The following is a 27871-nucleotide window of genomic DNA, read 5'->3' as shown; positions in this document are numbered from 1 at the left end:
TCTGACCACACCTGATTTGAAATAGAGCAGAGATACTCAGATGTAGTATCATACTCAGATGTAGTATCTTGGCATATTTTAACATTATTGTGGAACACTTGTGTGGCCCCAGAACTGACACAGAGAAATATTCTATATTAGATACATAATTGTCTAATATGCCTTCAGTCTACAAATCTTCACTTAAATTACTTCTTTCCAGGTAAATATTTTATTTTAAATGATAGAATATACTCCCCTAATTGACATCCTTAAAATTACTTCTAGTATTTCTTGCATATTCATAGGTAACTGCTTTGTAATTTATATGTTAACGTTATAAGATGCTATAAAATTGGTTTTATAAGTGTTATTTAACACATTTTAATGGTGTCTGAAAACATTATTTCTCAGATTCCAATTTGCAAATCAGAAATGACAATTCACGCTAAGGAAGGAGAGCTGAGTGCATGAGAAAGGCTGGAGAATCCTGGTTTACTGCAGCTTTTCCAGCCTGCATCAACACACAGGAGAGACCTGGGGTCACCACTCCTCACCGCTGGCTGTTTACTCTTCGTAGGTAACTCAGCTCCAGAAAACCCACCACCTTCCCCCGCCCCACGCTGCTCCTTTCCTGTCTTCCAGCCCTTCTCCCTTCTGTTTCCTCGTTGCCTTCAACGTCTCCCTTTCCCTCATCTTGAAGGAGCTCAGAAACCATCCTTGAAGACAGGACTTTCTCTTTAATTTTTCCTAATTTATTTGCCACGGTATCTCTGGGCCTTTTAAAAGTTCATTTAGATATTCTGACACAATGTGTTGGCCACGAGGCTCCATCAGTGCGGTCGGGCTTTCTCGGCAAAGACTGCTGGCCCGGGGATGGAGGAGTGAGGCACCCAGGCTGGGGGGGTCTGAGAGCAAATCAGCAGGGACACTTGTAGATTCACTCCCCTGGAGCCACTTATTCTCATTCCAAAGAGAAATGGACCAGAGGCCCGCCTCCCACGCCCTCCCAAGAGAGCTGTTTATGTTACCTGAGCTCAGAGAGGCTTAAGGACTTCGAGCCCCTCCCGTGTGGCCCAAACCTCTGTGTACACAGAGCCCACCAGCCTCACCCGCCCGCCCGTGAGGCCCGGTCGGAGGGAAGATGCTGTGACTAATTAACAGTCCGCCTCACAGCCACGACCTCACATTTCATGTCAGAATAAAGGAGATCAGTAAACATATGTATTAAAAACGTAACATACGGTTGTTTCCGATTTGGGCAATTTGCCTCCAGCGCGAGGATACAAAAATCCAAGGTCAGACAAAAACATGTGCAAATATTTAGGTGTAAATTCACTCGCCATATTTTGTGTATTGCCTTTACAATGAGAAGTTGCTGAGCATTAAGGGTAAAATTTCTTCTGTTAAATTCAAATGCGCTGGAGTTTCAGACACACTTATGAACACATACGTTAAGTCCCTCATACGTTAAGTCCCTCAGCGCTCCGTTTCATCCTGTGAGGTATTCAGCTAGCATTTACCACCCCCATCCCTAAACTGAAGAAAGTGCCGAATGGAGGGTGAGTTAGTGCCTGTGGTCCCACAGCCAGGAAACAGATTCTGTTTACAGCCCAAAGCTTCCAATCATTCACTTACAACTTTTTCTACTTCGGCTCTTTTCCCTAGCATTTTGCAGAGTAAATATTTCCATTGTCTTATAAAATCTTTCAGGCCCCATTTTCAAATATGCTTTTGTTATTCTGGATAGTATAGGAAAATGATTTAAATCAGCACAATGCCATTGTGTAGAGGTAATTTTGATTTTTTTTTTTTTCTATTTAAAAAGCTACAATATTTCTGGTTCTGCACGTAAGGAGCTTGAGCATCACCACTCCTAAGTAACAATCAGCATGAAGCGGAGTGGGTGGAAAAATCAACAACTCTTGTTGGATGCATAACAGAGGGGAGGACACAGGGCCAACCATGGCCCCCAAGCACATATATTGACAGCAAGTGGATGGAGAAAATATTCCATGTTAAGACAATCAGAGGAAAGTAGAGGACTATTACTTTCCTACAGAGCGCACTTTACAATAAGGAATGTTATCAGGGATAAGAAGTGTATTACATAAAGATGAACGGTCAATTCTCAAAGGAGACACAACAATACTCAACATGTGTGCCCCTAACAACACAGCATCAGACCATGTGAGGCAAATACTCACAACCTCCAACCATGAGAATGGAACTCGAAGCTTCCCCACTAAGACCAGGAACGAGCAAGGATGCCCCCTTTTCCCCATCTAACTGGAAGTCCTTGCTGTGCTATATGGCAAGAACCACATGTAAAAGGTGTACAGATTGGGAAGGAAGACATAAAACTGTCTTTGACTGCAGATCTTCTCTGTGGAAAACCTGAAGGAGTTGACCAAATGAAAAAAACCAAAAACCTCGTGGAAATAATAAGCAATTATAGCAAGGCTGCAGAATATAAGGTTTACATACAAAAGTCAGTCACATTCTTGCATGTGAACAGTGAACAATCAGAATTTGAAATTAAAAACATATTACCATTTATATTAACATCCCCAAAATGAAATACTTAGTTACAAGTTTAACAAAAACATACGAGATGTATATGAGGAAAACCACAAAACTTCTTTGATTAACAAAATCAAAGAAGTAAACAAATGGAGGGACATTCTATGTTCACAGACAGGAAAACTCAACATTGCCAAGATGTCAGTTCTTCCCAACTTGATTTACAGATGCAACACAATCCCAATCAAATTCCCAGGAAGTTATTTTGTGGACATTGACAAGCTGATTCTAAAGGTTATACGGAGGCAAAAGACCCCAAATAGGCAACACATTTGAAGGAGAAGAGCAAAGTCAGAGGCCAGAGACCACCTAACTAGAAGATTTACTATAAAGACAGTGCGGTATTGGTGAAAGAAAAGACAAATAGATCCATGGAACAGAATGGAGAGCCCAGAAACAGATGAATAGACTCATCTGATCTTTGCTAAAGGAACAAAGGCAAAACAAGGGAGCAAAGACAGTCTTTCCAACATATGGTGCCAGGACAACTGGATATACAAATACAAAAAATGAATCTAGACATACATCATACACCCTTCACCAAAAGTAACTCAAAATTGGTCATAGACTTAACTGTAAAATACAAAACTATAAAAAACCTAGAAGATAACACAGGAGAAAACCTAGATGGCCTTGGGTGTGGTGATGCCTTTTTAGATACAACACCAAAGGCACCACTCATGAAATAATAGATAAGCTGGACTTCATTAAAATTAAAAACTTGTGCTCTGCAAAAGACAAAGTTAAGAGAATAAAACAAGGCATAGACTGGGAGAAAAGAATCTCAAAAGACACATCTGATAAAGGACTGTTAACCAAAATATACAAAGTACTCTTAAAACTCAGCACTAAGAAAACAACCTGAGTAAAAATGGACCAAAGACCTTCACAGATCCCTCACCAAAGGAGACAGGCAGATGGTCAATAATCACGTGAAAATGTGCTCCATGTCATATGTTGTCAGGGAAATGAAAATTGAAACAACACTGAGAGACCACCACACACCTATTAAAATGACTAAAATCCAACACCGACAGCACCAAATGCTGGCAGGGACACGGAGCAACAGGAATTCTCGGTCATGGCTGGTGGGGATGCCGCATGGTACAGCCACTTCGGAAGACAGTTTCTCACAAAACTAAACATATTCTTACCGTATGATCCATCAATCACACTCCTTGGTATTTACCCAAAGGTGATGAAAATTTATGTCCAAACAAAATCCTGAACATGGATGTTTATAGCAGCTTTATTCATACTTGCCCAAACCTGGAAGCAACCAAGATGTCCTTCAGTAGGTGAATGGATAAATAAACTATGGTTCATCAGACAAGGGAATATTTTTTCAGAGCTAAAAAGAAATGAGCTCTCAAGTCATGAAAAGACATGGTGGAAACTTCAATGCATACTATTAAGTGAAGGAAGTCAACCTGAAAAGGCTACATTCTGTATGACTCCATGTGACCTCTGGAAAAGGCAAAACTCTGCAGACAGTAAAAAGATAAGTGGTTGTCAGTGTTGGTAGGTAGGGAGGTACAAATAGGTGGATCGAAGAGGATGTTTAGGGTAGTGAAACTACTCTCTAAACCACAATGGTGGACACACGTCATTGCACATTTGTCGAAACTCATAGAATGTGCAACATCAAGAGTGAGTTGTAATGGAAACTGTGGACTTGGGTGATAAGAGGTGTCCACACAGGTTCATCCTTGGTAAAACATGTACCATCTGGGGGGATGTTAATGATGGGGATGTGTAGGGCCTGGGAGTAGAGGGGAATCTCCGTGCCTTCCCCTCTATTTTACTGTAATCCTACAACTGCTCTAAAAATAAAATCTTTGAAAAAAAATTACCCAGGCTGTTTCATGTCTTTATATGTTGTGTTTAATACACAGCCTTTTCATCTCAAAGCAAATTACAAGGTGAATTATTGTCACGTGGTTACCTTTGGAAGTGGGTATGTGCTAAACTACATACTATGGCATCACACACACACATCTACACACACACACACACACATCCACACACACACACACACACACACACACACACACACACACACCCCAGAAGGAGCCATGAGAATCCTGCCTCCATGCTGACTTTGGAAATTTTTGTGGCCCATACCTTTCTGATCTCTACCTAACTCTTGTATGTACTAACACTGTGTACTCAAACGTTCTCAAAACATTTGACTTTAGTAGGAAAATATTTACATACTTGTTTTCTTTATTTAATTAAAATAGAAATGGAACTGCCAACATTTTTACCTTAAATGATATGAATGAACTCCTGAAAATCTTTCCAAAAGTCTGGGAGATGGACAGTCCACATCACACTGTCTCCGGCAGGGAAACTTCCACACCTGAGAACTCGCCGTGCAGAACTAGGGCTAGCAAGTGCACGGGCTGAAGCCTCCACCTCTGTGGGCACCTGGATGGGGGCCTCATGCACGATCCCTCACCCCACCGCTTCCTTTAAGCTGCAAAGGCTGGAAAGATTCTAACGTAGTCTGTCTTTGCTTCTCGTGGAATTTGCTCGTTGTTATTTGAGGGTTTCCATCACAAACTGTTTAGAGATTTGTTGGCTTTACTGCCCTCACCTGCCCCCCCAAATCTAAAGGGTTGATTTTTCCTCTATACCGTTGACCTGTGAACAGCACGGGTTTGAACTGCGTGGGTCTACTTTTACGTGGATTGTTTTCAACAGTAAATGCATGTAGTAAACACTATGTGATCTGAGGTTGGTTGAATCTGCAGATGCAGAACCGTGGATACAGAGGAACTGCATATAAGGAGGGTGGATTATAAGTTATACTGAATTTTCCACTGTGTGGAGGGTCAGAGCCCCTAAATCCTGCATTGCTCAAGGGTCAATTGTATTCTCTTTAGAGGATTTGATGATATTTCCAAATCACATAGCTCAGTCACAGAGCTTTAATGCTTATTATTAAATATTTATATTAATAGATACATTAGATATTTATTTAAATACTTAATATTCGCTTTACAGACTATCCAGCCAGTAACCAAGGAGCATCGTCTTCGTGTTTGGCGTGATGTAGATTCAACGGGAGCCACAATAAGCTCCCAGGACGGCGGAAAATAAACGAATTGGTTTGCAGCATTTACTAATAGAGAGAAATTCTCCATAAGTCATCTTTCAATCTCACAGCACCTCTCAAGTAGCCATTTACTTTGTACTTGCTTACAGGTGATATTTAGTAAGGAAATTTAAAAATTATATGAAGACATCAGGAAGTACACAAATAAATCAAGTCAACTCAGTCTAATTTTTGGAGCGAATATTTATAAATACTACTGGCTTCATCCTTTCATTTCTTCCTGGGAATTACTAGTATTGATTACCTGGAAAATAGAAATTATGCAGATTCAGGAGAAGCAGATGGCTTCTGCAACTTGTGACCATGCAGAATCCAGTGAGATGACATGGAGGCTCATCTGGTCTCTCAGCATTAAGGACCATCTACGTACTGATGCCTCCAAACTCCATCCTGCCAGACAGATGTCGTCCCTGCACTAGAAACAAGGGTACCTAACTCTACTTGAAAATCTCCTTGGGGCATCTCTAGATGTCTCCGGCTCAGGACCCCCCAGCGCTCGCTACTGTGCCCCCCGTGGGGCTCCGTCTGGGGCGCCGGTGGCATCCCCACACGGCTGGAACCACAGCCACAGGCTCCGAGTGGTCTGCACCTGTGTGCACGTCTCAGTGGGCTTCTTAAATTCTGCTGCGTTCTAGGGCTTCAGAGGCTGCGACGTGCTATACTGATGGGATGTACGATTTTATATTTACACCTAAAAATCACAGCGTGAAACTACAGGCTTTCTTCAGGACAAGGCAGTTTTCATATTTCAGTGATGTGAGACTCTAATCTGTTAGCGGGCAAGTTTGAATGGATGCGAGAAACTTACATTAGCCTCTGGCTACCCTAACTCCAGTGTGATCCGTAAATGAACGCGGGGCTCATTCAGTCTCACAGGTCTGCATCCTGGACATCACTTCCAGACTCCCCTGGGGTCTTGCTTTTCCTTTACAAGTAACGGCATGAGCTAAATACATAAAAAAGGCCTCCCTCTTTTTTTGATGTCGACAAAACTATAATTATCAAAAGATGTTGCTGCTGATGACTCTGAGAAGAGATGGGGGCGGGGTGGAAAGTATCTCCTGCAGAAACTGTTAGGAATGCGAGTTAATGAAAGATGCACCTGCCAGGAAACGTCTTTATTGGGAGAAGGAGATGTCAGTTATAGGAAAAGACGAGAGGGCAGGTGTTTCTTTCTTCTTCTTTTTTTTTTTAAATTGTGCAATTCAATGTTTTTTAGTATGTTCACAGTTGTGCAACTATCACCACAGTCAATTGTAGAAGGTTTTCATCATCCCCCAAAGAAATCTTGTACCGTTTAGCCGTCACCCTCCGTCCTTCTCCACCCTCTCAGCCGTAGGCCGCCACTACGCTACTTCCTGTTTCTATGGATTTGCCTGTTCTAGATACTTCATATACATGAAATCATACTATATGTGGTCTTTTGTGACTGGCTTCTTTCACAGGTGTTTCTTTACTACAGGGTAACGCCGCCCTTTCTCCATATCAGAGATGCAACTCTGTCTCCGTGGAATTAGAAATCAGGTAAGGGAGGAGACCCTGGGCAGAGAGAAGAGTGGGCAGAGAGACAAGAGAGCGATAGACGGACAGACAGACAAGCATTTCCTGCAAAGCACCTGCTTTCTGCGAACATCTTCTGAACGGGCCCCGCGGAAGAGACAATATACTGCCGGATCCCACATAATCCAGAACCGGAAATCTCCGGATTTCCAGAACCTTCGCGATACGGGGCTGATGGCCACATGTAACTATAAGCTCACCCGGGAGGCTCACGTCCAGCTGCAGGGAAGTGGAGTGGCTTTGCCAGGATTTCGTGCAAAGTAAGCGAAATCTCCCAGGGCACAGACGCTAACGGGCAATCCAAGGAGCGGCCGCCGGCCCAGCCCTGGATTCACCCAAACCTCAATTTACTGGTAAGAACTGGGCCAGTTCACCTCGGTTCACGGAGGAAACCAGGGTTCCTCGCGCTGCCCTTTCCATCTCTGAGGGTCACCTGAGCACCTCCACCAGCTGCACCCAGAATCGGGGAGGGGGGGGCAGGCGTCTGTGAAAAGACGCGGTGCATCCCGTGTGTGCCTAGAATACCTGTAACGTAGAAGACGCTGTCGCCAAACCAAACAAAAGGGAGGAGGAGATTGTGAAAGCTGCTCACCAGTGCCGGGGAAACCGGGCGGGGAGGGACCCCGGCCGCGACGGGGGCACATGGGGAGGACTCAGCCCTCGGCCAGGCCAGAGCAGAAAGCTGAGGAGATTTCAAACTTCTAAGAACGCTATTTACAGCAGCAGAAGGCCTGCTCCGGGGAAACCCGAGCAGCTGAGGCCAGCAATTCATTCGCATGATATATGCTGCTGGTGACACGGATCGATGCAAGAAGATGGGCCCTGGGATTTTAAAGTAAACAAGCCAAGCCTGGTGTTAATACAGATGACATTATCCATATGGTGCTTGTGGAGATCCCCTGAGGCCCCCAGATTAGAATTTCTGTCCATGAAATTGAAACGGCCATGGGAAGTGGATGAAATCATCTTTCACTATAACAGGTATAGAAATCTGATTAAATATTTAAAGCATTTCTCATAATTTAGAATGTTGTACTATGTAGGGAAAACTTATACCCTGAGAATATTAATTAACAAGAAAAGAAAAATTAGGAGAGCTCTCAGGCGTGTGACCTGGGACATCAGTCACTTCCTCCTCCAGTTCCGCAGGGGGGAACCCTCCTTCCAGGTACATCGGGTGCAGGTAGGGTGACCCTTTCCTCCTCTCCCAACTGTCACAGGCCAGCGGGAGGTCCCTCTGCTTGGAGCCTCACGGTACTGACTCTCGATGCCCCTCCCTGATCCACCACTCACGCCCCAGCCGCCTTCTACGTCACTCACTGCTGTAGCCAGAATTGAGGCCATCAGGGTTATCTGTGGTTATTCTTATGTTTACTTTGTTAGACAAAACCATAGAAAGTTACATTTAGCAACAAATGCTAAATAACATTACTGCATTTGAGAAGAACTCAATTATTATGCAAGTCTGTAGATAACCCTCCAGCATCAGTAAATTCACAGCCTTGGTTTATGAAAAGCTCGAGTCCCTGGTGCAATACTGGCCTGGGTCCTGGGGAGAGAAAAGAAGTCCGTGGGAAGAATGGTAAGGTCTGGTGGCATCCGTGCTTTAGTTCCCAGTGTTGTGTCACTGGTAATCCTTCAGTTTCAGCAAACAGACCACAGTTCTGTACGGGGTCAGCCCTCAGAAACCTGGAGGGAGGCTACGGAGGAATTCTACCCTGTGCGCAAGGTCTCTGTCAATCTTTTCTTAAACCATTTATTGAGGTATGACTGGCGTTCAGAAAGCTATACAAATTTAATGTATACAACCTGATGAATCTGAAGATGAGAAAACACCCCAGAAAGTATCACCCCCGTGTTTGCCATAAACGCATCCATCCCTCCTCTCCGAAGTCAGAGAGGACACGTGCTGTGAGGGTGTGAGCAAAGGGACCCTCGCGCACTGTTGGTGAGAATGTAAAATGGTGCAGCCATTGTGGAGATGGTATGGAAGTTCCTCAGAGAGATTAAACACAGAACTGCCGTATGATCCAGCAATCCCACTTCTGCATATTTACCCAAAGGAAATGAAATGTGAGCCTCAAGACCCCTGCACCTACATGTTCATCACAGCACCGTTCGTAGCAGACAGGACACGACACAGTCACAGTGTCCACTGACGGATGCGTGGATGAACAAAATGTGCTGTGTGCAGACAATGGCACAGCATCCAGCCTTAAAAGGAAGGGAATCCCTTTATTTATTTGTAATGGCAGAAAAGTAACAGCACTGTCGGAAAACGGCATCTAACTGTTTAGAGGCCTGAAGCTATCAGGTTCTGCTGGTTTTTGCAGCTCTGATGTTTGGACTCACAGAAGGTGAAATTGCTTTAATCGACAAACTTGGAGGCAGGGCACACACATTATATTTGGTCAGTTTTGGGAAAATGGCACTGGTAGGAATTCGAAAATAAATTGTAAACTGTAGCATTCACCGTTAAATTTCTATCACGGGCCCTACTACATCAGGCTGTTTATTTTTATAAAACTTGGAAGATATGAGGGAAAAATAGCTTTTTAAGTTTCATTATTTGACCGTTAAATTAGAAATGTCTTAACAGAAGGGTTTTCTTCTGTTTTGTTTGTGTTCTGGATTCTTCAGCTATACACGTGATTCTCTAAGACATCTTAGCCTTTACATCCCCACGTCCCAGCCAGCTATTTTAAGCAGGAAAACACTCTAATGTCTTAACGGCTGTTCGATGGAAGGAAAACCATGGACTGGTTGATTTACGGATTTAGAGTAAGAAAAGCCAGCGGGTCCACACAGGCGCCCTTTCCATCTGCGTACGTAGGGGCGGAGGAGGACGGCCGCTGGTCGTGCACCCGCTCTGGCCTCTTCCAAGCGCTAAATCAGATCCTTGCTTCTCTTACAAGAATGGCCTCGTCGGCATCCCTCCCAGAACCCCGGAGGCCTGCTTACCGGAGGAGAGGTGAAGACGTAGAAGGACGAGCCCTTCAGGGCCAGGAACTTGGATCTGAAGGTTTGAGAGGAGCTGGCCCCTCCCAGTCTCTCGCTGACCCACCCCACGTGGAGGACCTGCGGAGCAAAACCTTCAGAATTAACAACCAGGCCTTAGGAGAAGCACAGGGCTACCGGGGCGGAGAGAGCAGGCAACACACCACGGGCCGCAGACAGGGACGGGGGAGCCCTCAGCCATGTCCAACCTCCGATCAAGTGGACGCCACAAAGATGTGTAATATCTGGGGTCAAACGTCCAGGCTTCTGCACTGGGCCGGGCTCGAAATTTGAGCTTCTCAGTTCTCTTAGTTTGGGCCAATGCTGGACGTCTCAGCTGCCTCACACTTGTGCCTCCCATACGTAGATTTTTACAACCACGGTATTTAATTACGTCCTATCAGGGGTTAGTATTTGTAATCTGTCTATGAGGTTGCAAAGGCGACTACTGTATTTTCCATTTTTGTAGTAAATATATCGTTAATGCACGTGGGAGGAGTGATTGCTTCTTTACAGCTCAACTTCCTAACAACAGTGAAAACAATACAACAGTATTAGATTCCCACAGCTGGCACTGACTGTCTAGTGACACAGAATGCAAACTATAACATATCAGCAAATGTTTAAAAAGTTAACAGAAATGGTAATACAATTTAAAAATTGAATGCACGAAGTTAAACTAATACTAAAGTAAAATCCCCGTGTCGTCTCAGCTAAAATTGTAATGTGACATGTACTTTGCACATGGAAACAAACTTGGTGGTAAACGATCATAGACAGGCCCAGGGCTTTAGGGGATGAACAGTCCTCCGCGCTGTCTGAAGGGGGCTGCCCTCCAGGTCTGGGGACCGCAGCCCTCGGGAAGCGCCCTCACTGCAGCCGCGTGAAGTGACTCGAGCCGCGGGGGGCTCAAGGAAGGTCATTTCCTTTGCATTTTTACTTGCTAAATCGCTGACAGCTTTCACTCACGCCTGGTGAAAGACTTCCCAGGTCAGGATGCCAGGTAAAATTTTACAAAAATCCTATTTTCACAGTGTTCCTGGTGATGGAAAAGAGAAAATTAAAGAGTATCATTCTACAGAGAGTGGTAGCCACAGCTAACCAGTCCAGGTGTTGAACGGAAGTTGTCTAGTGCATCAGTGCCCTAGATACAGAGCTTCGTAAGGTGACCCAAATATTCCACTGGCTCATGGACTTGTCTCTTCCCTCTCGGTTTAGCTATTGTCTTGTGAAGGCTTAGGGTCACATCAGTGTGACACAGTTTTAACGTTATAACAGAGAGTTTTATTATTAGTATACAAGACAACCTTATTTCATGTGTCCTTGGACTCATTTAACGTTTCTGGGTCCGTTTTCTTGTCATAAAATGGGACTAGGATTCCCTCACATGGTAATTTCGAGAATTTAACGCTGGACCACAGAAAACTCCCTCCCAAAGTACTAGCAGGCAGGAGGCAAGTAACACACTGCTCGGATGGAATCAGAACTCTGTGGAAACAACACAAAGAGGACTGAGTGCTTGAACAGCCTGTGGATTTGAAACAGATTACACACGTTACTTAATAATGTCTGACTGACTTTCCTCCTTTTTGTCTGGTAGGCTCACACAGATACACTTTTGTTCATTATAACAGGAGCATTAATACTGCTGTAAATCTAAGACGTGCTCAGTTTCCATGATTGAAACGAGCTTCATTTTAGTCGGGTTATTTGTTTTCTTACTGCTGAGTCTTAAGAGTTCTCTGCATATTTGGGGGAAGAAACATTTCATTTTCTCTAGCTAGTTCAGCAGCTCCTTGATGTTCTACAATTAACACAGATTCAACGGGTGGTTTGAATTCCACACTCACCACTGCACGAGCACAGTGATTTGTATATTTATAGAAGACAAGATCCATTTTAAGCTCGGTTACTAAAATCAATGAATTGCAACTGGATTGAGTTTTACACAGTGAGAAACAGGGATTCGTTCAGAGATCAGCCTCTGTTCCACGCAGACGGGACGTGTGGCATTAGGAGGCCGTCCTAGTTACCTTAAGTTGGTACAAGACCACCTTGCTGAGCATCACCCAGGGGCAGTGGGTGTTTGGTAACGTTTTACAAACCAGTCATCACTGTAGGTCTCAAACGGCATGGTTAGCAGCATGGGTATATTTTTTTCTTAGTGTACGTTTATCAGCGCTCATGAGACATCCTGTGTTTCTGGACAATATTCAGCCCGTTATCCTATTTCTGAGAGGGCTGCCTTCTCAGTAGTGGGGTGGGGACCACAGGTGACACTCAGTGAAAGCAGCCCTGGGGGCAGGAGCTCTGGACGTCAGGCCACATCAGGCCCGTCAAGGGCTCTGCGTTCCACGCCCTTATCTTCAGAAGTGGACGATGCCACTGCACTCGCCTGTTTTGAGGGCAGGCACAGCCGTCTGCACGGCGATACTCAGCATCACATGATGTCAGATCCTCTCGGCACCTGTAAGCAGGATCGGGGCTGTCTTTTCTGGGGCTCTCACACTGCTTCCCGCTGGGTCTGCGTTAGACCACATGCTCTCTGAGGATGACACCTGTGTCTTTACCTGTATCTACCTATGTCTTTACCTGTGTCTTTACCTGTATCTGCCCCGCGCCCGCAGGATTGGCAGCGAGGGCTCGTCCCCCAAAATTTCTTGAAAGAACCCATGTGTGGCTCTTCATCTATCACTACCTGTGACTTTATGGGAAGTTAAATAGTCACAGCAGGGAGGACCTGCGTATTGTATCCATCAGGTTGGCGGACCGGGAGCCTTTTGTTTTACTGATTACCCTCAAAGTGTGGAACCAGCATTTCTAGAAAGCACGAGAAGTGCTTTAAATTCTAAATTGTTGCATATTGTAAAGTCAGCCGCAAGCTCAACTATCTGCTTTGATACTATATTTATTACCTGGAATCGTACCAAGATACTTTCAAACTACTAAGCTAGTGAGGGCTGCTGCGAATAGAAAGTAATTGCCACTCGGATGAGAAACTAAGTAATGGGAAGAAAACAGCCCTCAGCGGGTCTCCAGCAGTACGGCGTGAGGGTCCCTAAAACCTGTAAACACGTTATTTTCTCTGCCAAGAACTCCGAAGAGACCGAGCTTCAGCTTTGGGTCTCAAAGGGGGCTGTGGGGAGGACAAACTCTGCTGGGTTTTCCTTTATTTTTTAATCATATATTCAAATGCTGACAAGTCTCCCATGATCCTCTTTCTCTTCATGACATACTTAGTCATAGATGCAATGTAGATTCCACAAGGGATGAATGATGTACTGGAACCTGATACATAGGAGCTTAATTTAAGACAGGGCTGTAATATGCACAGACATGGAAATATAGATAGATGATAGATAACGATAAGATAGATAGATGATAGTTAGATGATAGATATAGATGATAGGTAGCTAGCTATCTAGCTAGATGATAGATAGATGATAGATGATAGATGACAGATAGGTATAGACAGACAGATGATAGGCAGCTAGCTAGCTAGCTAGATGATAGATAGATGATAGATGATAGATATATGACAGATAGGTATAGACAGACAGATGATAGGTAGATAGCTAGCTAGCTAGATGATAGATTATAGTTAGATGATAGATGACAGACAGGTATAGACAGACAGATGATAGGCAGCTAGCTAGCTAGCTAGATGATAGATAGATGATAGATGATAGATATATGACAGATAGGTATAGACAGACAGATGATAGGTAGATAGCTAGCTAGCTAGATGATAGATTATAGTTAGATGATAGATGACAGATAGGTATAGACAGACAGATGATAGGCAGCTAGCTAGCTAGATAGATGATAGATAGATGATAGATGATAGATATATGACAGATAGGTATAGACAGACAGATGATAGGTAGATAGCTAGCTAGCTAGATGATAGATTATAGTTAGATGATAGATGACAGATAGGTATAGACAGACAGATGATAGGCAGCTAGCTAGCTAGCTAGATGATAGATAGATGATAGATGATAGATATATGACAGATAGGTATAGATAGACAGATGATAGGTAGATAGCTAGCTAGCTAGATGATAGATTATAGTTAGATGATAGATGACAGACAGGTATAGACAGACAGATGATAGGCAGCTAGCTAGCTAGCTAGATGATAGATAGATGATAGATGATAGATATATGACAGATAGGTATAGACAGACAGATGATAGGTAGATAGCTAGCTAGCTAGATGATAGATTATAGTTAGATGATAGATGACAGATAGGTATAGACAGACAGATGATAGGCAGCTAGCTAGCTAGCTAGATGATAGATAGATGATAGATGATAGATATATGACAGATAGGTATAGACAGACAGATGATAGGTAGATAGCTAGCTAGCTAGATGATAGATTATAGTTAGATGATAGATGACAGATAGGTATAGACAGATAGATGATAGGCAGCTAGCTAGCTAGCTAGATGATAGATAGGTAGATAGCTAGATGACAGGTAGGTAGAGAGGTAGATAGATACGATGGACGGATGGGTAGATTAGATTCACATTACAGACTGGTCAAGGGTGGGTAGAAAGCTGAAAGTGTAACTTCCAGGCTGAAACGGACAAGCTGGGATTCTTTTCCTAGCATAGCAGCAGCAAGCGTTCTTTTGTGAGGACAATTTGTCAAGGGAGAGATTTTCCATCTGATTCTCACTCAGCTGAGCGTTGCCCTGTTTCTCTGGAGACACAGACACTGGTTGTGGAGCCCCCCTGCCCCTCGGTCCTGCCGTCCTCCTCCTCCAGGGCTGGGGCAGTGTCCTATTTTGCTGCTTCTCCTTCCCACGTCTGCTTAATGCAGTGCCGGGCACAGCATCCAACAGGAGTTACCTACTGAGAAGCGAACTAGGGACTCCTTTTCTGGCCAAGATGGAAACATACAGATTGTGAATAACCTGAAACGTCTATAAATCGGATGTGAAGTTAATGAAATTCCATATGTAATTTAATTCTGCCTACATTAATTAGCAAAGAAATAAGTTATCGCTTAGCTATTACTGGAAACATTGGCTGCTTTATGAATCTTTTTTAAATTTTACGTTATGAATTTTCTATGGCTTATTACATAATCCAAGAAATGTATATTATAATTTTATGAACACCTACTTGTCCATCAGATAATAATTGTACAACTGCTCTGTTCCTTTTCACAGAAAAAGCTAGAATAGCTTGAATTATTTAAGCCTCTTTTGGATTTGGTGATTAAGGTACCCATATTTCCTTTAATTCAGGTTTTCGGGAAGAAATTTATTTTGGAAAATAGATTCTCGCTGTTTTCGCAGGGTGAACACATGTCCTGGTTTTCCTGGGATGATTCTAAAGTTACTCCTGTTGTCTTAGTGTTACTTTTAGGTCAGTCTCCATCCCAGACAGAAGTGTCCCAGTTTGGATGACAAATTACACAGTCATTTTACTTATCAGATATAAGAGTCTAAAAATCTATACTTATGCCTTTTGTATTATCCTTCTAATTCTGTTTTCTTTGGGTTTTGTCAATTTCAGTGGTTGTCAATATCTTTATTTTTGTCTTATTTATCCAATATTATTTTTTGCTACATACCAAAATCAATAATTAATTGTTCAAAATGAGAAAAAAAATCCTTCCTGTTTTTATTTTTTTAAATTTTTTTGCGGTACGCGGGCCTCTCACTGTTGTGGCCTCTCCCCTTGCAGAGCACAGGCTCCGGACGCGCAGGCTCAGCGGCCATGGCTCACGGGCCCAGCCGCTCCGCGGCATGTGGGATCTTCCCAGACCGGGGCACGAACCCGTGTCCCCCGCATCAGCAGGCGGACTCTCAACCACTGCGCCACCAGGGAAGCCCCTTCCTGTTTTTAAATAGGGCCCAACACCATAAATCTAAACTCCTATAATGCACACAAAATGTTTAGTTTTTGGAGAAAATGTGAAAGCATCCTCTACTGAAATCTGGGCAAATTGGGGCAGGGGTTAGTTCTTTTACAACCTCACATAGTGAGGCCTGTCTCTGATGTTTCTTTCCAGATAAACAAATTCAAGCCCTTAAGTAAATTCAAAGTTACATAGAAATTTTAAAGTTAAAAAAAGACTTTAGATTACCCTTTGCAACTTTCTTCTCTTATAGATTAAGAAACTAGGGCTCAGGTGTTAATGTGTTCCACCTGCACCACCAGAGAAGGGATTAGGTGGGATTAGAATCCAGGTTTGATTCACCTAAGGCCACCAAGACTGACATCACACAAACGTGGCTTCATATACGACAAAATTTCACTAAGATAAAACCAAAGCGAAATCACTCCACTGCCTTTGAACCATGATTCATTCCACGTCCTCTGTGTTGGGAGTTTTGCTCCTCAGATAGTTTTAACTTCCCCTGAACCTTACTTCTTGATTCTCTCTTGTGAGTCAGTGGGAAAGAGGAGTTTAAATTTCTAAACAAAACAAAACACGCTTCGGTTTCCAGACTGGTGCTCTTCCCAGCCAGCCGGGCAGTCAGGTACAGCCGCAGAAACGCAGCGTGCGCTCCAAATGCGTCAAGTTCAGGTCCTGTGAGAGCTGCTCAGGTCTCAGGGCAATGGGCATTCACGTGTGCCTGCACGTAACTGTTCCCAAACCACTGACCATGCATGATGTGTTTGGGAAGTCGGGGACAGGACGACTCCCCTCTGTGACAGGACATGGAGACACTGAAGGAAGGGCTCCACCTGCAGGGCACTCTCTCCTGTGCTCCTGAAACGAGCAGGGCCCGTGGGGCTCCGGGGCCTGGAAGCCTTTCTGTGCTCCCCGTTTCCCGTTTCCCGTTTGTAGGAAATAGGCTGCATTCAGCTTCCAAGACCCTCCCTGCGATCCAAAGGGCAGGTTCAAACAGCTGCTAATCAGGGAAGGGAGGGGATGCAGAGACAAGGGAGGAGCCGTCAGGAAACAATAGTGCAGCCTTGGGGCAGGGCCCTGGTTCCCCTCAAGGGATACATATAACAATGTCTTTGAGTTCTTCTGCAGAACTAAAACCCCCAACAAATGGAAGATGTTAATTTCTTGATGAAGCATTCCTCATTCCAGAGAGAAGGTCACAGTTCACCCACCATCACCTGAAGCCAGATGATCTCTGGATTGAAGGAATGCAAGCCCTGCAGGCACCCTGATCCTTTCCAGCAGCCCTGCCTCTTGACCATAAGACTCCGCACTACCGCCTCCAGGTCAGGACACACTGTTTTGAGGGCATTAGCCCGCTGTGGCCCGCTTTGCCAGGCAAAGCGATAAAGCTCTTCTTTCCTACTTTACCCAAACTCTGTCTCTGAGATTCAATTCGGTGCCCGTGTACAGAGGCCGATTTTTGGTAGCAGTCTTGGAAGAGTCTCTGATTCACGACAAAAAGGATCCCCGGGGGACACTTTGCTAGTTTTGCTTGTGCCAACAGAAATCCAATTTCAAATGGCAAATTATTCTTGGAGACAAAAACACCAATTTGGTCTATTGGCCCACCAGCTTTGGTAAATAAATCCAGAGAAGACAGGCTTTAAGTGTGAACTAGGGGGAGGTGTGTCCTCAGGGGAAAAGTCCAAGAGAAACTTCTGTCTTAGAAACACTAAGCCCAGCAGAAAAGCTGTATTTTATGCGTAAGAATATGAAATGAGTCCTACAGTAATCTGAAGACATTTATGGGACCATTACTCATTAAATAGCTAGCCACCCTCATTTAGCTATGTAAACAAAAATAGCTGTTCATAAATTTAGGAAAACATTACAACAAATAAAAGTTAGAAGAACCTCTCTTAGTGTTCCTTATCTAATTTAGAAATGTTGACTAGAGGGGTTTAACTTAAAACATGGTCCTAATTTCCTATCTTTTTGCAGAAACATTTGATTGGCAGGTACTCTCCGGAATGCCTTCCATTTTAACGTAAATGTTATCACTCAGCTCTATGTGAAGGGCGTCTCTGAGTGCTATTTAAAGCAAACTGAACACATTCCTTTAGTTTGCTTAACTCGAGCCTACAAGGTATACTGCCTCAGACCTATATGAAAGACACAACCAGAAAGCTAAGAAGCTATACATCTTAAAAAGTTCACACTTACAGCTTAAACTATGACTTTATCAAAAAGGAAACAGAAAAATAATGTAGTCACTTCAAAGTGTATTTACCTGATACACAGCTAAGTACTTACAGACCTAGTACATGAGCAGTCCTTGAACTAGAAAACCAGGCGTATTACAGGTTGGCCTCTGCTCTCGGAACGAATGAGCCGAGGCTCCTGAAGACGCAGGGCTACCACCACCAGAACACGCGGCCTCAAGGTGGATAAGGGCCAGCACGGGGCGCAGGGGTGGGGTGCTTCCTTCCCATCTGCAACAGCAGCTGCCCAGTCAAAGCCTCCCAGAATGAAACTTCCTGAACGAGGACGTGAGCTAAGAAAATCACACGATGCTGAGGGCTCCAGATTACACAGGTGAGTCTCAGCTGTCAAACCCTCTGAGCTTAAACAGTCACATCTAGGTTATCATTTGATCACGATTCCTTAGAAAATGTAAGTGCCGATAGATCACTGATAACACGGCACACTCAAGGTCAGAACGATTCCTCCTGCACTATTTCCAGGACAAACGAGTAGCTTCCTGGAGTTAACACTGAGGGTGAGGATCGACTTCAGTCCGATGTGTGCTAATGCTTTCCTGTCAAAATTTCCAAACCAAATCTCAAAAACAGAAAGAGGCTCCCTTCGGGGACATTGTATAATCAGCACAAAACCCACAAATCCTACCTGGTCACAAGGAGAGCAGCATTTATTTGCCATCTTCATCTGCAGAGAGAGGGAAGCAAGGAGTCAGTATGACAATGTACTGATGCCATAATTTTTCAACCTAACTGGCAACTGGATTTAATTAGCTGCATGAAGTGTCCCTGCATGAAACGTTTCCTTTATGAGGCATTTCTTACCTGAAAACCAAACCAGAGCACGTACAGATGTCTGGCAATGACTCTCATAACAGAAAACCCAAGACTAGCGTATTGACGCTACTGTTTCAAGCATCAGCTCTTTACTAAGTGAAGCTCTGGGGCAGCGGACGCTTAAATTTCCACGTCTGAAATAACTGGGGAAGATGATTTCTGTACTACATGGTCTTAGGTAATTACAGTTTTCACAGTTCACATTTGATTCTCCCAGCAATCCTGCAAAATTTAACCAGTGAGGACATGAAGGTCCAGAGTAATAACAAGGTCAAGCCTACCCAGTTGGAAAGTGGATTTGAATCCACAGTTCCAGCTCGAAAGCGTCTGCGTCTCCCTTCCTCTGCTCTGCCCAGTAGCTGCAATGTGTGAGATTCATCTAGAACCATGCATTTCTGCCAATATCAAGCTACCACCACCTGGTTTTTTCTTTTCCTTTTATCCACCCAGATACCTTTGGAATTCAAAATGTCAAGTTGGAAAACTGAGGTCTTAGAGAGGGTCTAGTACCTCCTCTGTAGCTGAGAGCCTCTGAGGTCTTTGGAATAGAAATCTCACATTGCTGCTTCCCTGATATTTCAAAGTGCTCAGGCGAGCTCTGTTTAGTAGTTTCCAGGAGCGAGGCAGGTGTGAGAATACGCCGTGTGCATCCAGACCCCCGGGGTCCTCCTGCCACCAGCTGCCCTGGGCCACAGCAGGCCCTGGGGTGCAAACGTGGACAAAGGGGCAAGTCACCCGCAGGGACTGAGAACAAGGAAACGGGTCCACGGCCTCCTCGGGCCAAGGGCTGGTCCTTGCATGAGCTGCCCGCAGCTGTGGCCATCAACTTACTGCCGGGATACAGCGGTTGCTTTAGGGAACTGAGTACTTTATTCATGTTTTACTCTCACCCCATCTAGTTTTATTGTTTCATTTTGAAGTTTCATATTGACTTTGATCATCAAACAGATCACTCAAAGAGACAGAGCGCTTTTTCTTTCCTGGGTGCCTGCGGTGAGCCATTGAGAAGGGATGTTTGTGGTGGAGGTGCCTCTTTATAAGTTTCCTTAATGTTTTGGAGAATTGCATATTTAACCCAATTGGGTTCCCCAAATAAAAATGTCACGTTACATCAATGCATTTGGATAGAGTGTATATAGAATTACATGCACACAAATACTTCCGTGTAGGTGCGTGGAAAGGAAGAGGGAGAGCCAGAACCAGCGGGGAGGTGTCCAGAGGTTTGATTCAGTCTACACTCTTACACCAGGAAACTTTTAGATGACTTAATCTTTAACTTTTTTAGTCAAAGCTTTGTTACGTTGAAAAAAAAGTGCATGTTCTTCTGTTTAATGTTATTACCAACTGTTTCAGGATTCATCATAAGTAACAAAACATCGTAATTCTTTTCGTGGATTAAAGAGCAAAAGCAGGGACAGTGGAAAGTCTCCGTGCTCACTTTTTGCAGCGTCAGGTCGCTGATGTTGGCAGACACGGCCCTCAGCCAGGCGGTGCACTCCTGCGCGGTGTAAAACCAAAGGCTTCCCGAGCTCGCCCCATCCAGGGCCTGCACCTCAAATGCACTGGACCTGCAGGAGGAGGACAGGAGATGCTGGAAGGAGGCCCCTGGGGTCCGATGCCCCAGGCCCGGGAGAAGGCGGCGCCCACTCCGCCCTGCTCAGCACCGACCTGCAGTCACCGCGGAAAACACAGCTCACAGCCGTGGGCACAGCCTAACCCGTCTCCGTATCTTAGGTAGGTTTACTGAAATGAAGTTCAAAACGCTGAAATCCCTATTTCTAATTTAATAAAAACACGAAAGGCAGCTCCTGTAGGAAATACACTTGCTCTTAGAGCAGTGCTGGAGTTACTGTTTTGTGGGGTCCTTAGCAGTGATTCTTTCAGAGACCACTTATCATGGTCGGAAGGCTCTTGACCCCGTGACGATGGAGCAGGTCAAACACCACCATTCCTCAGCGTCGATGGTGTTTTAGGACCACACGTATACGTCTGATTTACAACAGAGCTTTTGAAGAAGTTGGTTCTCCTTTAATTTTAACCATGAGAATCAACCTGCCACAAACCCACCCATGGCAAATCATTCATAACGGCGACATCACTGTCTCTAATTCAGTAGTTCTCCCCTATCATGCAAGCTGTTTTTCCAGAGATAATTTCCATATAACTATTGCTATAGACCCCAAAACCTACATGTTAAAGCCCTAGTCCCCAGTGTGGGTATATTTGGAGATGGGACCTCTAAGGAAAGAAGCTTAGGTGAGGTCAGAAGCGTGGGCCTGATCCAACAGGACTGGGGGCCCTAGAAGAAGAGGCCCCAGAACTCTTCCATATGAGGACACAGTGAGAAGACAGCCGTCAGCGAGCCAGGAGGACAGTGCTCACCAGACACAACCCTCTGGAACTTAGATCTTGGACTTCCAGCCTCCAGAACTGTGAGAAAATAAATTGCTGTTGTTCGAGCGCCCCCCTGCCCGCTCCGCCGTCTGGTAGTTGGTAAGGCAGCCTGAACTGACGAACACAACCCTTACGACAGAAGAATGTCACTTACACGTCTGTTCGTTTTCTCTCAAGAAAACTCTGCACACTAACCCATGCAGCTTGTATCTCCACGGCCTTAAGAAGACAACTGAACGGCTAAAAATGACAAAACAAACTTTTTTTAAACAAGGTTGGCGCTAAACTATGTTTTAATAGTCTTTCAGATGTGTGTTCAATCGTGGTTTCACACAGGAAAGGATACAAGGGCGGGAGAAGGAAGTAGAGACATTATAAACCAGCCCTGCGTGTTCTTGGGCCAAATCTACGAACCAGGGTTTCTCCGATTAAACAATCCGTCTGTCTTTTTTATAAGTAGATATCCCTGACTAGGTATCATTCCCACCCTAATCGGCACCGCTTGAATCAGAACACAAGGTTCATTTACGGACAAGTGTGTTATTGTCCCTGCACCCCGCGCCAGAGCCCCGGCTCAGAGAGTTTACCTGGCGAGGGGGTGAGGGACAGGCCACAAAACCTACAGCTCCTGGTCAATTTCCACAGGAAGTGACTTCATTTGCAGTAGAATGTGGAGAAGTTCAAGGTCACGGGCACTTCAAAAACAGTGGAAGTTTCGGTGAAAGGCGATTAGAAAGAGTTTCGTAAATTAAATGAATACAGGCCGAACTGCTGGCCGGCTAATTTTCAGGAGAAAACCCGAGAATAAAACAGCTGGAAGGAGCTCTCCCGTGGTCAGAAGTTCTTCAAAGGAACCCAGATTTGACTGGAATATTCTGCCGATCCATTTACACCACAAAGCTTTGCTGAAAATGATAGACCAATCCGCTGGAAATGAGTGAAGTTGAACAGCCGGGTGTGGTCACAGGAAGAAATCAACCTCAGGCTTAACAGGACTGCGGGGAGAGCGGTGCCCAGACTCCACTAAAATGACCCAGCCGGTCACTAAACAATAAACAACAAACCGCAGGCAGGGGTGTGGGGTGAGGACCTGCGCCCGGAGCTGCTGGAGACAGGACAGTGCGCCGCGCCGCCTGGGGAAAAGCAGGCACGGAAGGTGTCTGCGAGGTGACCAGACGTCACATCAGGCAGAAGGACTTCAAAACAGTCATTGTAAACACGTCCAAGACACTAGAGGAAAGCTTGCTTAAAGAAGTAAAGGTACAATGACGACGTCACTTCAAATACAGAATGTTAGTAACGAGACAGTAGCTACAAAAGGAAGCAAATGAGTGCATTAGGGTGAACGAGTATAATAACGGAAAAGAATTTGACTGGAGAGGCTTGACGGGAGGCTCCAGCCGACAAAGAATTAGCAAACTTGAAGACAGATCAATAGTTTACGCGATCCAAGTAAGAGACGGAAGGAGGAGTGCAGAGAAACTGTCAGAACCTCTGACACTCAAGCTGGAAAATGAAGAAGAGGTCTCCCGTTACTGCACGGAGGGTCCCCCAATGTTGCCATATCTATTTGGTTTACAGTGTTGTTCAAGTCTTCTGTTCTCTTCCTGATGTTCTGCCTGGTTTTTCCATACACTGTTGAAACTGGTGTATTGAAGCCTCTGACTATTACTGTTGAATTGTTTATTTTGCCTTTCAATACTGTTAGTTATAGTTTCATGTATTTTGGTGTTCTGTTTTTAGGTGCATATATATTTATAATTGCTATATCTTCCTGATGGATTAAACATTCATCTTTTTAAAATGTCCCTCTTTATTGCTAATAACATTTTCAGTTTTAAATTCTATTTTCTATGATATTAGTAAAGCCACTCCATCCTTGTGTTTGTATATTTTTTCCCATCTTTTATTTTCAATCTATTCGTTTCTCTGAATCTAAAGTGTGTCTCTTGAAGACGGAATACAGTTGGATCTTGTTTTTTCTACTCAGTCTGAAAATCTTCACCTTCTAACTGGATTATTCAATCGTGCAAATGTAATTTTATTATTGGTATAGTTAGATTTTATGTCTGCCAAGTTACTTTTCATTTTCTACATGTCTCAAATCCTTTTTGTTCCTCTTTCCCTCTTTCTTTTATAGTATGTGAATATCTTCTAATTAAGCATTTACATTTCTTTAATGATTTTAAATATATATGTGTATATACATACAAATAAAGATCAAAACATAAAGAAAGCAGAAGGAAGAAAATAATGACGATTAGAGCTGGAATTAATGAAGCAGAGAAGAGAAAAACAACAGACAAAATCAATGGAACCAAAATCTGGTTCTTTAAAAAGAACAGCAAAATGGACAAACTTTTAGCTATATGGACCAAGAAAAAAGAAAGAAGAATCAAAATACTAGAATAAGGGGTGAAAGTGGAGATATTACCATCAATATTACAGAAACGAAAAGGATTATAAAGGAGTCCTTGAACAATTGTATACCAATAAATGAGATATACTAGATGAAATCCTAGAAAATACAAACTACCAAAGTTGATTCAGGGAGAAATCTGAATAGGCAATATTACAAGTTTAGAAATTGAATTTTTAACCGAAAAACTAACCACATAGAAAAGCTGAGGCCCAGATGGCTTTACCACTGAGTTCTACTAAACATTCAGAGAAGAATTAATAACGATTATTCACAAACTCTCCCCAAAATAGAATAGAACATTTCCCAAATTAGTTTCTGAGGCCAATACAACCTTAATATCCAAACCACAAGTCATCACAAGAAAACTACAGACCAATATCTGTTTTGAATATGGATGCAAATCTCCTCCGTGAAATACTAGGAAACTCAATCCAGGAACATCTATTAAGAATTATACACCACCATCAATGGGAGTTACCCCAGGAATTCAGTCAGTTTGACATCTGGAAATGTTATACATCACAGCAACAGAATAAAAAACAAAAATCACACAATCATCTCAACAGATGCAGATAAAGCACTTGACAAAATCCAAAATGCTCTCATGCTAGAAAACACTCAACAAACTACGACTAAAGGGGAGTGTTCTCAGTCTGATAAAGAGCTTCTACAAAAGCCCATGTAGGGGGTGTAGACAGTCGGCTCTGAGGAAAATGGATGAGATCTGAATCCAGTACGTTCATGCTCCAGCTGTGTGAGACAAGCTAGACGCCTAGCCTTTAAAAGATCCTTGTCTACACAACGGGTCTTGAAATGCCAATTATACCACAAATGGAAATATTGGGAGAAACGAGCGGGGTAACGTAAATATGGTTATACCAAACCCACAGATCCTACACAAACATTGCTACCAGTGAGGTTATCTGTCAAGCAAAGCAATACAAATTAAACATTATATGAGCAGAAACGGTGAAAGTGTTGGCACGAATGCTGATGACAGATGCCAACGTACCAACAAAGTATGAAAACAAATTCGCACTTTGGCTTATTGTACAAACGTCATATTAATTAGAGGCAATGATACAAACTCTGTGCGTGTCTGCCCGAACGATGGATGGACATTCGTGTCTCCTGATTGACTCTGAGGTTTTATTTTCTCAGCTTTTCACGTGTGCGGTGTTCAGGCTCCCCTACGACGTCCCTCCCCCGTCCACAGGCGGATCCTGCCTCACGGTTCTACGGTCATGGCATTTGCCCAGGATTCTCAGGACTTTAATCCTATGGTCAAGGTCACAGTCAGAACTAGAAATCCCAGAGTACTCGCTGCTCGGGACTCGGCGTGCTCTGTGAGGTCACGTGTCAGCTTTAAAAAATCAGCAGTAAAACCTACACCCAGAGAAGGTAGAGTATTTGGTGCGTGAGTTTCCCGGGTAGAAACCAAGCCAGGTCCAGACACCATTGTCAAGGGCCAGGGAAGAAATGACCCTGCCCGTGCCTTTGGAAAGCCTACCTTCTTCCAGGATTCCTTCGAGCCCTGAGAGGATTTTTGATTTTCGAAGAGAAAACTGGTAAGACAGTTTCATACCGTAGGAAATGAGCTGATTCACAGTTTCTGGCTAAGCAAAAGAAATCTATTCCAATAAGATTCAAAGTTCGCGTATCTTAACCTATTAGAAGGTTGAGGAACTGAACGTTCCATGTTGAGTCCGCACTGCCTTTGGAGGAGGAGGGGTCTGCACCTTCCCTTCCTGCCCCTTCACCCCCCCCACTTCTCCTCAGATGACAGCTCCCCCCAGCGTCCTGCCGCTCCCCTCCCGCCCCCGCAGACGCCAGCCCCCCAGCCCTGCCCAGACCCTCCCACAGTCCCTCCTGAGACGCTCTGCATCAGTGCCTTTACCAGGCCAGCTGCTGGAGGCTGCCGGTAACCTCACAGCTCATCTCAGTTATTTTACAGGCCTAACGCTGGACATCTGTCTGCATCCCACGTCCGCATCCTATGGCAACAGACAATCTTCCCACACCGACCTCAGCTGTGCCGTGGAACTCCAGCATGACCCAAATCGGGCTCCAGGTACCGAGCATCCTTAATTGCCCCTCAAAGCTTCGACATTGGAGAAAAAGAACTCAAAGTTTATAAATCATCTTTTTAACACGTTGCGTGTTTTTTAAGGAACGAAAACACTCGAGCTTCCAAAATGACCCACGGAACCTCTTACCCACGAGTCACGGCTCACGGCCATCCAGGCCCCCAGGTTCCGGCCAATCCTGACCCTTTACACCTGGACAGCATCCAGGGAGGACTGACTGCACACAGCATCTCTGCTCTGGTGAACTTGAAGCCCCCCTGCTCTGGAAGCTGAAGGGTCGGTGTCTGTTTATTTTACTCACATCGAGAGTTACGAACATTCACCAGACAAAATGAGAGAAAAACGTGCATATTCCTCAGAATTTGAAAAAAATCTCCCAACTGCCATTCACATGTCACATTTCAAGCCTGCCTCTGTGGCATGTGTGTTATCTTTTCATGGAAGCCAGAGAAATATTTTCTTTCTGCTTCCCCACCATGCAGCAGCATCTCTAAAGATTCCATATTAAACAGTAACAAAGAGACCCAATTTAAATGCAGGCACCCTTCTCCCTGTATCAGTTTGTTTATTAAAAAGTCACTATTCCTGGAAGATTCCAGGCACAACAAAAGTCCAGCAAGTCCAGGAAAGAAAGATAACTTCTCCTTCGTGCTGCCCCGTAGGCCAACTTGTCCTCCTCTGTCACCCCGATCACCATCCTGAGACCAGGTCCGAGTCCTCCGAGCCCCTCGCCCATCATGGAGCAGGGGCTTGAGAGGTGTGAGGGCGGAGGGTCCCATGTGGGCGGCGCCGGAGCCAGATGGCGGAGCCCCTCCCAGGGGTCCCACTGAAAGAAAGCGGAGGTAAAACCACCTCACCTAGGTCTCCCTGCTGGTCTGAGCTTATGCCTGTTTCCTGCCTGCATTTCCTGCCGGACGGGAAGCTTCAAGAGAGCACGGACTCCTGGGTTTGCTCATTGCACACCCTCAGCCTGCAACATCTACGGCAGAGCTGCACGGAGCAGGCATGCTAGAATACCTGTCGCGTCAATAAGTGCTGGAGAAAACCCAGCACGGTGGAAAAGGCTCCCACCTCCCATGCCCACTGCCCGCTGATATAGAAACCGCTGTCCTCCCAGCCCGGCCAGGGGCGCGGCCTCCTCATCTGAAAGCAGGCAACTGAAGGACCGCTCGCTGGGCCGTGGGGACAGGTTGGCGAGGTAGGTGGAGCGACAGCGCTGCAGCCGGCACACGTGCACATAAATATAAGAATATTATACATGTATTCAATGCACGGGGACAGGCAGCAAATGGGACAGAGAGCCCAGGCCCTGTGCTTGTCAGAGATGTTTGCAGAACCTGTGCAATCATCTTCCTTATATTCTTAAATTCTTCATGTTTGAACAATTAATCATGCATTTGAAAATTCCCCTTTACATAATGATTGAAACTGCTTTGAACAAATTCAAAATACTGTAAGTCGAGAACAGAGAAATATCTTTATTGTCTATAAAAATAAAACACATTCTAAAAGATTCGTAGGTGGCTAAAATCACTGGCACTTCTAAGTCTTGACGTTTTCTTTTTACAACCGCTTTGAATAATGGAACCTGCAGCTTTATCCTATGAATAAGGAAATCAGACATAACAGACACTGCATCTCTCTCTGCATTTTCTTTGTCTTTCCCTCAGGATTTCTGTGTCCAGGAGGCATTAATCAGCCCTCGAAGGCTTTCACTTCCATGAAGCAAACCTTTCAAATCCCTGGATACCTCCTTCAAAGTCGACGGGGGGC

At 44.4% G+C, this 27871-nt stretch overlaps 1 protein-coding gene across 1 annotated transcript in view; it reads right to left on the bottom strand.

The window, feature by feature from the left end:
* SNTG2 (syntrophin gamma 2) overlaps positions 1-27871 on the bottom strand; it is a 208099-nt gene that overhangs the window by 31946 nt on the left and 148282 nt on the right. The window contains exons 10-12 of the mRNA XM_032652007.1: positions 20634-20763; positions 19008-19046; positions 10205-10321 (exon numbers count right to left, since the gene is read on the bottom strand). Of these exons, the coding sequence (XP_032507898.1) occupies positions 10205-10321; positions 19008-19046; positions 20634-20763 (286 nt within the window). The remainder of the gene's footprint in view (positions 1-10204; positions 10322-19007; positions 19047-20633; positions 20764-27871) is intronic.

Source organism: Phocoena sinus, chromosome 13, assembly GCF_008692025.1.
Source record: "Phocoena sinus isolate mPhoSin1 chromosome 13, mPhoSin1.pri, whole genome shotgun sequence".
NCBI lineage: Eukaryota > Metazoa > Chordata > Mammalia > Artiodactyla > Phocoenidae > Phocoena > Phocoena sinus.
The sequence above is the reverse complement of the archived record's forward strand: the minus strand, read 5'-3'. Positions and strand labels throughout refer to the sequence as shown.